The sequence below is a fragment of the Oncorhynchus mykiss genome, chromosome 2 (genome assembly GCF_013265735.2).
Source record: "Oncorhynchus mykiss isolate Arlee chromosome 2, USDA_OmykA_1.1, whole genome shotgun sequence".
In the NCBI taxonomy this organism is placed as follows: Eukaryota; Metazoa; Chordata; class Actinopteri; order Salmoniformes; family Salmonidae; genus Oncorhynchus; species Oncorhynchus mykiss.
Genome location: NC_048566.1, coordinates 28,484,101 through 28,496,278, shown reverse-complemented (window position 1 = coordinate 28,496,278; position 12,178 = coordinate 28,484,101). Strand labels below are relative to the sequence as shown.

Genomic DNA, 12,178 nt, shown 5'->3' with positions numbered 1-12,178 from the left:
CGGCCAAACTGAGGAATCAGGGGAGAAGGCCCTTGGTCAGGGAGGTGACCAAGAACCCGATGGTCACTGACAGAGCTCCAGAGTTCCTCTGTGGAGATGGGAGAATCTTCCAGAAGGACAACCATCTCTGCAGCACTCCACCAGTCAGGCAGGCCTTTATGGTAGAGTGGCCAGACGGAAGCCACTCTTCAGTAAAAGGCACATGACAGCCCGCTTGGAGTTTGCCAAAAGGCATCTAAAGGACTCTCAGAACATGAGAAAAATATTTTCTGGTCTGATAAAACCAAGATTGACCTCTGGCACCATCTCTACGGTGATGCATGGTGCTTGCAGCATCATGCTGTTGGGATGTTTTTCACCGGCAGGGACTGGGAGACCAAGAAGAATGGGAGAAACTACCCAAATACAGATGTGCCAAGCTTGTAGCGTCATACCCAAAAAGACTGTAATCGCTGCCAAAGGTGCTTCAACAAAGTACTGAGTAAAGAGTCTGAATACTTATGTACATTTTATATTTCAGTTTTCATTTTTAATAAATTTGCACACAAAAAAAAACTGTTTTGCTTTGTTTTTATGGGGTATTTGGTCCATTTTAGAATAAGACTGTAACGTAACAAAATGTGTAACAAGTGAAGGGGTCTAAATACTTTCCGAATTTACTGTATATTCTTATTATAATCTAAAATGATCCTATATCAGCAATCCTTGTCTGAGTGGACACGTATTGTTAATTTGGCTTGTATGTGGAGGATAAATTACCCCCTAGCCATGTGATCTTGGTCAGATCCTCAAGAGTAATCCCTTCCTCGTTTTGTTGCAGGCTGTGTTGTTGATCGGAGAGCAAGGCACAGCCAAGACCGTCATCATCAAGGGATACATGTCAAAGTACGACCCCGAAACTCACATGGCCAAGAGTCTCAACTTCTCCTCCGCCACAACTCCACTCATGTTCCAGGTATTACACCTCCAAAACAACACCACACACTTCCTGCTCTTTCCTCTAACTTTTCAACTTTTAGATGGGTAGGACTTTCTAAGATCAGTTGTGAATGAATGAAAATGTTTTCCAGTCACTTGTCAGAAAGTTTATCTACTACTTCAGGTCTATGCAACATTTATTTACAGTAACATTACTTCAAATGTGTGTTTTGTTCCTTTAATTCACTGTCTGTAAAGATGAAACACTCAACCCAATCTTTCTTTCTTTCCAGCGGACTGTGGAAAGCTTTGTGGACAAGCGGGTGGGCACCACCTACGGCGCTCCTGCAGGGAAGAAGATGTCCGTCTTTGTGGACGACATCAACATGCCAGTCATCAACGAATGGGGAGATCAGGTCGGACTCATACTCAGCACTCGTTAAATCACCATAGCGAAAGCCCCAAAATTATAATTTTCCCATTTGTTAGCCTGGAAAACCTTACCATATGAAATTGCAATCCGAGAGTGTACAGCTTATTCTGCCTTTTTACCTAATTTCCTAATTTGACTCACCCCGTTTTAGGTCACCAATGAGATAGTCCGCCAGCTGATGGAACAGAACGGGTTCTTCAATCTGGAGAAGCCGGGGGAGTTCACCAATATAGTGGACATCCAGTTCCTGGCAGCGATGATCCACCCAGGGGGAGGCCGCAACGACATCCCACAGAGACTGAAGAGGCAGTTCTCCATCTTCAACTGCACCCTGCCCTCCAACACATCCATCGACAAGATATTTGGTGGGTTTGGCTCCTTTAAAAACTCTGGAATTGCATCTGTGTGGAGACTCTGTGGTTTATCTTCTTGATCAGTGTGAGTTTCCCTCTCCCCCTCTAGCATATTTAAAAAAGAAAATGTATGAATACCCTGTAATTTGAGTTACCAATACTACTTCTCATCCATTGACACTGGGCTTGTTTTCATTTTGACTCTATTAGATATCTATATATACATATATAATTACACCATTATATATATATATATATCTCAATAAAAACACTATTTTCTTTAACTTATTTACCTCAATGCTACGCCCACCTTCATGTCGTCAACCCCTTTTCCCCTCACCTCATTTATTTCCCTGACCAGGAGTCATTGGGACAGGGCACTACTGTGCCTGGCGAGGCTTCACAGAAGAGGTGCGTGGAACTGTGGCCAAGCTGGTGCCGCTGACCCGTCGGCTGTGGCAAATGACCAAGGTCAAGATGCTGCCCACTCCGGCCAAGTTCCACTACATCTTCAACCTCAGAGACTTGTCCAGAGTCTGGCAGGGCATGCTCAACCCAACCGCTGAGTTGGTCAACTCTCTCACTGTGAGTCCATTAAAACTTCTAAAGAGAATTTGTGGTGACACTTTATTTGGATAGTCCATCTGTAGATGCGCTACAGACTATCAACTAACCCTAAACTTAACCCTTACCCTAACCCTTATTCTAAACTTAACCCTTACCCTAACCCTTATTCTAAACTTAACCCTTACCCTAACCCTTATTCTAAACTTAACCTTTACTGTAACCCTTATTCTAAACTTAACCCTTACCCTAACCCTTATTCTAAACTTAACCCTTACCCTAACCCTTATTCTAAACTTAACCCTTACCCTAACCCTTATTCTAAACTTAACCCTTACCCTAACCCTTATTCTAAACTTAACCCTTACCCTAGCCCTTATTCTAAACTTAACCCTTATTCTAAACCTAACCCTTACCCTAACCCTTATTCTAAACCTAACCCTTACTGTAACCTTAGCAAGCAGCTGCTTATCAACAGATGGTTTGTTGATAGAATGACATGCTCTACAGATGGACTATCCGGACTATTCAAATAAAGTGTGACTGAATTTCCTCTTGAAATACATGAACATAAAAAAATCAATCAGTCAATCCAATACAACTAGAGGAATACATATCAAAAAGGTTTCTCACTGGATCCAAAGGTCTGAATGAACTTCTGTCCTACAGTAAGATTCTAGACATTTAATCAGCAGTCGTTCTGTGAATATAGAGTTAACATTTCCATGAGATAACGTTTGTTTTATTTGGACCCTGTATGCTGTAGATGTTGCTTCAGCTGTGGAAGCATGAGTGTAAGCGTGTGATCGCGGACCGGTTCACCATGGCAGAAGATGTAGCCTGGTTCGACAGGGCCCTGGCCAAGCTAGTAGAGGTGGAGCTAGGAGAGGAAGAGAGGGCTGTGGTCGACTTCGGAGTAGACGGCTACTTTGTTGACTTCCTAAGAGATGCTCCTGAAGCTACAGGTATAGCCAGAGCACCAGATACTGTATAGCCCCTTCACATACATACACTGTATCTATCCCATGATCCTGCATTTACAGTTTCTGAACCCATATTGTCTATATTAAATATGTGCTGTATTTTTCTACCTTGTACTAAGGATTCAAACAGTACATTCTAAGATGGTGTGTTTAGCTGTATTATTATGTTGTAGACACTGCAGTTTAAAGCTGAATTGCAGGTTATGTGAATAAATACAGTAATTATATTATAATGATATTACATGAGTATATACAATAATACATAGAAAATAAATGTTTTATTTAAATTCAAAGTGCTTCAATATTGCCAAACCAAGAAAAACTAGCTGCGTGCTACATTAGCAGAGAGTTGGATCATTTGAATGAATAATCTGGCATAGACAATGACTCTCATTTTTTCCACCAGGTGAGGAGCCAGAGGATACAGACTTTGAGATGCCCAAGGTGTACGAGCCCATCGAGTCGCTTGAGAGCCTGATGGACAGGCTCAACATGTTCCTTGGCCAGTACAACGAGAGCATCAGAGGAGCTGGCATGGACATGGTGTTCTTCAGAGATGCTATGATACACCTTGTCAAGGTAGAGGGAAACTGTCATTATGTTCACCTATAGGTGTTTATGAGCAATTATTACCACCTTTGTCATGCCTTATAGTGCATTGTGTATAGCTCATAAGGTATTATAAACATGCTTATATCACATTACAAAGAGGGTCTTCATAAAAAGTATTACTAAACATTCACATTGGAAGCGTTTCAAAGGCTTAGCTATCTTAAAGTCAGTCACCAATGAGTGTACACATCAAATCTCTTGATATAAGAACAGAAAAAGAAGGTATCTCTCCCTCTATCTTTTTTTAAAATTTAACTAGGCAAGTCAGTTAAGAACAAATTCTTATTTTCAATGACGGTCTAGGAACAGTGGGTTAACTGATTTGTACCTTGTCAGCTCGGGGATTTGAACTTGCAACCTTCCGGGTACTAGTCCAATGCTCTAACCACTAGGCTACCCTGGCGCCCCATGTCTTTCTGTAGATCTCCAGAATCATCCGCACCCCCAGAGGGAATGCCCTTCTGGTAGGAGTGGGGGGATCAGGCAAGCAGAGCCTGACTAAACTGGCTTCCTTCATCGCCGGATACAAGACCTTTCAGATCACACTAACACGGTACAGACACACCCTCCAATGTCTTTACTACATACTTCCTACTTCATACTAAGTAGTTTGCTAGGAAGGTTATTGGAACAGACACACGGTCTCATACAGTCCCTTTGTAACTGTAATGTATTGAACGTGGTCATGCAGTTCTGTTGTCCTCCCGTAGATGGTAGCTTTGCTTGCATTACTGCAAGTGCACACTAACTCTCTGCCAATTTGTCTTTCCTCGATTCCTCACGTCCCCTATCCTCGCCTCCTTCTCGAAACGCATTGGAGGAGTGGAGGAAATACTCATTGTGAAAAATATCTATTTTCACACCTTCGCTATGACCTGTAACATCCCTGTGTTCTGTCCTCAGTTCGTACAACACTGCTAACCTGATGGAGGATCTGAAGGGTCTGTACAGGACAGCAGGCCAGCAGGGAAAAGGCATCAGCTTCATCTTCACTGATAACGAGATCAAGGACGAGTCTTTCCTGGAGTACATGAATAATGTGTTATCATCTGGGGAGGTCAGCACATTGATCACATGAACACACGTAAAACAGAGAATTTTCAAGAAGTTGTGTCAATCTGTGTTTGAGAAACAAATATTGCACTCCATTATAACTTGGATAACTGTTGTTGTATATTGTGCTGATTTCTCAGGTGTCAAACTTGTTTGCTCGAGACGAAATTGACGAGATCATCAGTGACCTCATACCAGTCATGAAAAGAGAGTTTCCTCGGCGACCACCGACCAATGACATTCTCCATGACTACTTTATGAGCAGGGTCAGACAGAACCTACACGTGGTTCTCTGCTTCTCTCCTGTTGGGGAAAAGTTCCGGAACAGAGCCCTGAAGTTCCCTGCCCTCATCTCCGGCTGCACCATGGACTGGTTCAGCCGCTGGCCCAAAGATGCTCTGATCGCAGGTGTGTATGTGTGTGTCCGCTGGTGTCCATTTGTGGGTAAGCATGTGTTTTCGTCTCTGTATCCGCACATACAGTATAAATGTATACTGCACACTTTGGAGATTGAAGCAAATCACTATTAATCTGTTTACTCTCCAGTGTCAGAGCACTTCCTGTCCACCTATGACATCGACTGTTCGACCGTGGTGAAGGGGGAGGTGGTGCAGTGTATGGGCTCCTTCCAGGACGGCGTGGCAGAGAAGTGTGTGGATTACTTCCAGAGGTACCGCCGCGCCACGCACGTCACTCCCAAGTCCTACCTCTCCTTCATCCAGGGATACAAGACCATCTACAAGGAGAAGCACTCTGAGGTGCAGACGCTGGCACACAGGTAATTACAGTACTCTCTTAATGCTCTTCGTTCCTATGTGGAACATGCGGCTTCACAGTACACCATGGTCGAAAGAAATTGTAGATGTTTTTCACAGCATCGTAATGCTGTGGGTCTATCACATGATTTAATATAATACTAGTATTATATAGTATTCTATATGCCAATATATGGTGTACACTGTGCTATATCACTCTCTTACTATTCTGCCTTTTAGTCATTATTTTACTCATTAATATGTGTTCAAGAAAGATTAGACCGAACTTACCTGGTATACTTGTATAATACAATGATTGCTGATCCCATTCTGTTTCCCCATCAGAATGAACACAGGTCTTCAGAAGCTGAAGGAGGCCTCTGTGTCTATAGCATTACTCAGCAATGAGCTGGAGGTCAAGGAGAAGGAGCTGCAGATCGCCAACGAGAAGGCAGACATGGTGTGTGTGTATGTTTGGTGTATGCTACTCCTCTATCTCTTGTTTCCCAGCAACAGACTTACCAAATTGTATGATGAAACTGCACATTTTAGAGAGAGAGAGAGAGAGAGAGAGAGAGAGAGAGAGAACTTACATTCACACAGGATACCGGATAAGACAGGAGAAATACTCCAGATACAGACTAACCCTAGCCCCACGACACATAAACTACTGCAGCATAAATACTGGAGGCTGAGACAGGAGGGGTCAGGAGACACTGTGGCCCCATCCGATGATACCCCCAAACAGGGCCAAACAGGCAGGATATGACCCCACCCACTTTGCCAAAGCACAGCCCCCACACCACTAGAGGGATATCTTCAACCACCAACTTACCATCCTGAGACAAGCCGATTATAGCCCACAAAGATCTCCGCCACGGCAGAACCCAATTAAGGGGCGCCAACCCAGACAGGAAGACCACGTCAGTGACTCAACTCACTCAAGTGACGCACCCCTCCTAGGGACGGCATGGAAGAGCACCAGTAAGCCAGTGACTCAGCCCCTGTACTAGAGTTAGAGGCAGAGAATCCCAGTGGAGAGAGGGGAACCGGCCAGGCAGAGACAGCAAGGGTGGTTTGTTGCTCCAGTGCCTTTCCGTTCACCTTCACACTCCTGGGCCAGACTGCACTCAATCATAGGACCTACTGAAGAGAGGAGTCTTCAATAAAGACTTAAAGGTTGAGACCGAGTCTGCGTCTCTCACATGGGTAGGCAGACCATTCCATAAAAATGGAGCTCTATAGGAGAAAGCCCTGCCTCCAGCTGTTTGCTTAGAAATTCTAGGGACAATTAGAAGGCCTGCGTCTTGTGGCCATAGCGTACGTGTAGGTATGTACGGCAGGACCAAATCGGAAAAATAGGTAGAAGCAAGCCCATGTAATGCTTTGTAGGTTAGCAGTAAAACCTTGAAATCAGCCCTTGCCTTAACAGGAAGCCAGTGTAGGGAGGCTAGCAATGGAGTAATATGATAACATTTTTGGTTCTAGTCAGGATTCTAGCAGCCGTATTTAGCACTAACTGAAGTTTATTTAGTGCTTTGTCTGGGTAGCCGGAAAGTAGAGCCTTTTATTGTTCCCCGCACAAGGTGCACCTGTTTGATCATTCTGTTTAATCAGCTTCTTGATATGCCACACATGTCAGGTGGATGGATTAACTTGGCAAAGGAGAAATGCTCACTAACATAGATTTAAACATTTGTGCTCAAAATTTGAGAGAAATGATAAAATATATTTGTATTTTATTTCAGGTCATAAAACATGGGACCAACACTCTTCATATTGCATATTAACTTTTGCTTTATGCGAAAGATGCACCTCACTTCCTGTCTCTCTTGTGATGGTTTGTTGTGTCTCAGGTGTTGAAGGTGGTGACAGTGAAGGCCCAGGCAGCAGAGAAGGTCAAGGTGGAGGTCCAGAAGGTCAAGGATAAAGCTCAGGCCATAGTGGACAGCATCTCTGCTGACAAGGCCTTCGCTGAGGAGAAGCTGGAGGCTGCCAAGCCAGCCCTGGAGGAGGCTGAGGGTGCACTACAGGTCTGTTGGGAGGGGGGATGGGAGGGGCCTGGGGGGTGTGAGTGGGTGACAAGGGGGTTCTTCTGAGAAGCATCAGACCCAGGCATGGCTTCAAGTTCAGATTTCCAATTGTGTTTAGTGTGTCCCTCTCTGGCCATGGATGCATTTGGTTAAGCTGGAGTTTACACTTTTGAGACAATTCCATTGGTTCCATTGTACCCCAAAATAACGGAATCAGTTTTGACAAATGTATTTGACCCAAGTCTTGTCCTTCAACATCAGGGGTGGGAAACATACGAGCCCATTCATAGTCGCCCAGGGGAGGTTGGAATAAAAACATGTTTTATGATTATCTTGGGTTAAAAAACATTCCAGGCTACTCTTGAATGTCAAACTATATAGAAAGTATGTAAAAAATATAATGGACCTATATGTTTTAAAATAACTGCCCTTTTTCTATGCCGCAAATTGCCCTCTGCTGAATTGTGAAATCCTGACGTGGCCCTCGAGCTGAAATGATTGCCCACCTCGGCTCAATGTGGTAGTTCTCTCAGGTGAATATATTTAATGAGGGCCTCCCGGGTGACATGTGCTACCAGAGACTCTGGGTTCGCGCCCAGGCTCTGTCGTAACTGGCCGCGACCGGGAGGTCCATGGGGCGACGCACAATTGGCCTAGCGTCGTCCGGTTTAGGGAGGATTTGGCCGGTAGGGAAATCCTTGTCTCATCGCGCACCAGCGACTCCTGTGGCGGGCCGGGCGCAGTGCGCGCTAACCAAGGTTGCCAGGTGCACGGTGTTTCCTCCGACACATTGGTGCGGCTGGCTTCTGGGTTGGATGTCGCTGTGTTAAGAAGTGAGGCTTGGTTGGGTTGTGTATCGGAGGACGCATGACTTTCAACCTTCGTCTCTCCCGAGCCTTGTGAAATCCTGACGTGAGAGTTGTAGCGATGAGACAAGATAGTAGCTACTACAACAATTGGATACCACGAAATTGGGGAGAAAATGTTGTTTTTTTTAAATTTGTTTTTAAATACAACAAAAAAAGATTTAATGAACGCTCTCTCAGTTACTCATGTAGTTGTATTCCTTCCTCATGTATTCATCAGACCATCAAGCCGTCGGACATTGCCACTGTGCGGACCCTGGGTCGGCCTCCCCACCTCATCATGAGGATCATGGACTGTGTTCTGCTGCTGTTCCAGAGGAGGGTGAACACGGTGAAGATCGACCCGGAGAAGAACTGCACCATGCCCTCCTGGCAGGAGTCCCTCAAACTCATGACTGCTGGGAACTTCCTGGGCAGTCTGCAGGTAGGAAACAGATGGCCAGCATCTAAGTAATATTACTTAGATAAGCAAATAAAGTAGTACAGTGTGCAGGTACAATGTCTGCATCCTGTAATATTACTACACTGTGCATTTCTACAGTAACATACTACACTATAGACACTGCACTACAGGCACATATGACCAGGAAATCAACTTCAGTGGTGATGCAATGGCAGCTCGCTTTGAGATCTCCAGCTCTGTTGTCTTTCTCTAACAGCAATTCCCCAAAGACAGTATCAATGAGGAGATGGTGGAGCTACTGCTGCCCTACTTCGACATGCCAGACTACACCCTGGAGACGGCCAAGCGTGTGTGTGGAAACGTGGCTGGTCTGGCCTCCTGGACCAAAGCCATGGCCTCCTTCTTCTCCATCAACAAGGAGGTGCTCCCGTTAAAGGTGAGCCTAACCCAGGTGGTGTTCCGAAACACCACCCGCCTCTCTGATAACCTTTGACATGTGTCCCACAAACTTGCTAATTGATTTCTTGTTTCCAGTACATTTTGTTGTCCCTGAGTGTCCAGTTAATATTTGATACTGTACTTACCTCTTAGGCTAACCTGGCAGTGCAGCAGAACCGGCTGGCCATAGCCAACATAGACCTGCAGGCGGCCCAGGCAGAGCTGGATGACAAGCAGGCAGAGCTGGATGTGGTCCAAGCAGAGTATGAGAAGGCCATGATGGAGAAACAGGTACTGAACACCTCTTATCTCAATGCCTTAGATGAAAAACTAAATACAAATATACTCTCTGCCTCTCTCTCTCAGACTCTGTTGGAGGATGCTGAACGCTGCAGACACAAGATGCAGACGGCCTCTAGCCTCATCAGTGGTCTGGCTGGAGAGAAGGAGCGCTGGACAGAGCAGAGCAAAGGGTTTGCCGCCCAGACCAAGCGCCTTGTAGGTGGGTTCATTCAACCCTTTTTTTCTCCGCCTTTTTTAAAATAACAGGGCTAACTTTCACAAAAGCTTCGTATGACCTATTGTCCATTGCCTACAATTCTCAACATCTTATTTTTTGGGGGAGATGCTGTTAGAGTTGCGTAAATTCGAATCTGGTATCAGGATAAATATAACAATGAGTCACCGATTGTATACTATGTATTTTTTATTAGCTAAGTAATAAATGGCAAATGCAACTTTCGTATATACGGGCTCACTGTAATACCACGCAGGGCAGAACAGAGAACTGACAAGATGTATGTAAACAGTATTCTTTATACTGTGATAGACAGTTCCAACCCGTCTGTTGGCCTATCACAGTAGAGGCTGGGCGTGGTTTAAACTTGCTCAGCCTATTGCAGGCGCTCAGGTGGGTCCCCGCCTCTTGGCGCCTCTGTTGATAGATGTTGCTGTGAAGAACATCCATGCGCTCATGCTCCATACCGTTATCTCGCACCTGGCTCCTGTTATCTAACAAAAGACCGCTTGTTCTGCAACCCCACGCTCTGAACGTGCCCCCCCCCAACTCATTGCACAGTTCCTGTCTTCTGTATTTTTCCATCATGAGAAATGCCCATGGCCCTGAAGCTTTTAACAATGTTTCAAGTCAGCTATGTTGCATAACACATACATACATCCACACAAGCCAACAGCAGATAATATTCAATCATATATATGGTAATGGCTATAATGTAAAACACAGGATCCAACAATGCTCCGTTTGCTTCTGTACCATATTTTTCAATGCGTATTAGTATTTTATCTGTAGTGAAGGCGTGAACCAACCTATGTGTGCTTACTTCTTGGCTCAGGTGACGTCTTATTGGCCACAGCCTTTCTGTCCTACTCCGGCCCCTTCAACCAGGAGTTCCGGAACCTTCTCCTGACCGACTGGCAGAGGGAGATGAAGACCAGACACATCCCGTTCGGGAACAACCTCAACCTGACCGAGATGCTGATCGACGCACCTACGGTCAGCGAGTGGAACCTTCAGGGCCTGCCCAACGATGACCTATCCATCCAGAACGGGATCATCATCACCAAGGCCTCACGCTTCCCTCTCCTCATAGACCCTCAGACCCAGGGCAAGATCTGGATAAAAAAGAAAGAATCCAGGAATGAGCTGCAGGTTGGACTGCATTCATTTTCACACTATTCTCTCCCATCACTATGCCCTCCCATTGTCCAGCCGATAGATTTAGTATGTTTCCGAACAGCGGTTACACTAGCCTTAGGCTTAACTAACCTTTGGATATGTCAGCTCTTCCTTATTGGTAAAAAAACTATGTGTATTACTGTGTCAGTAATGAGACGTTTCTGTGGTTCCCAGATCACCTCCCTGAACCACAAGTACTTCAGGAACCACCTGGAGGACAGCCTGTCTCTGGGGCGCCCCCTACTGATCGAGGACGTAGGGGAGGAGCTGGACCCTGCACTTGACAACGTACTGGAGAAAAACTTCATCAAGACGGGCTCCACTTATAAGGTATGTACTATTATCCTAACCACATTATCAATCATCACATTATCAAATGAAACACATTATCGTTATGGGGTTATTATCTCTGGGGCTATTCATGACTGTCTTTCTCCCTTCATGACTGTCTTTCTCCCTTCATGACTGTCTTTCTCCCTTCATGACTGTCTTTCTCTCTTCATGACTGTCTTTCTCTCTTCATGACTGTCATGACTGTCTTTCTCTCTTCATGACTGTCTTTCTCTCTTCATGACTGTCTTTCTCCCTTCATGACTGTCTTTTTCTCTTCATGACTGTCTTTCTCTCTTCGTGACTGTCTTTCTCCCTTCATGACTGTCTTTCTCCCTTCATGACTGTCTTTCTCTCTTCCTGCACCAGGTGAAAGTGGGAGACAAGGAGGTGGATGTGATGAGGGGGTTCCGTCTTTATGTGACCACTAAGCTCCCCAACCCTGCGTACACCCCAGAGATCAGCGCCCGCACCTCCATCATAGACTTCACTGTCACCATGAGGGGTCTGGAGGACCAACTGCTGGGACGGGTCATCCTCACTGAGAAACAGGTCAGGAACCACGTCCAACCACGTGCTTATGAAATCATGGACAAAAACATTTGAATGTATCAATAAAAGGTCATTTTGTTGTAGTTGTTTAATAGTGAGCCTTTATTAGAATTGTACATAATGACTGTGACCACCCATTTTGAAATGTACTGAATCAAATGAACACAGAGAGCATGAACCCAGCCAGGT

General features: G+C 45.1%; 1 protein-coding gene across 1 annotated transcript in view; it reads left to right on the top strand.

The window, feature by feature from the left end:
- The window catches only part of LOC110534614 (dynein heavy chain 5, axonemal-like), a 57,887-nt gene that overhangs the window by 37,431 nt on the left and 8,278 nt on the right, over positions 1 to 12,178 (top strand). Inside the window, exons 46-64 of the mRNA XM_036933650.1 lie at positions 821 to 955; positions 1,212 to 1,334; positions 1,503 to 1,716; positions 2,066 to 2,289; positions 3,035 to 3,233; positions 3,658 to 3,830; positions 4,286 to 4,416; positions 4,767 to 4,920; positions 5,057 to 5,324; positions 5,463 to 5,694; positions 6,017 to 6,131; positions 7,528 to 7,704; positions 8,791 to 8,994; positions 9,230 to 9,409; positions 9,565 to 9,702; positions 9,778 to 9,913; positions 10,764 to 11,080; positions 11,282 to 11,437; positions 11,807 to 11,989. Of these exons, the coding sequence (XP_036789545.1) occupies positions 821 to 955; positions 1,212 to 1,334; positions 1,503 to 1,716; positions 2,066 to 2,289; positions 3,035 to 3,233; positions 3,658 to 3,830; positions 4,286 to 4,416; positions 4,767 to 4,920; positions 5,057 to 5,324; positions 5,463 to 5,694; positions 6,017 to 6,131; positions 7,528 to 7,704; positions 8,791 to 8,994; positions 9,230 to 9,409; positions 9,565 to 9,702; positions 9,778 to 9,913; positions 10,764 to 11,080; positions 11,282 to 11,437; positions 11,807 to 11,989 (3,459 nt within the window). The remainder of the gene's footprint in view (positions 1 to 820; positions 956 to 1,211; positions 1,335 to 1,502; positions 1,717 to 2,065; positions 2,290 to 3,034; positions 3,234 to 3,657; positions 3,831 to 4,285; positions 4,417 to 4,766; positions 4,921 to 5,056; positions 5,325 to 5,462; positions 5,695 to 6,016; positions 6,132 to 7,527; positions 7,705 to 8,790; positions 8,995 to 9,229; positions 9,410 to 9,564; positions 9,703 to 9,777; positions 9,914 to 10,763; positions 11,081 to 11,281; positions 11,438 to 11,806; positions 11,990 to 12,178) is intronic.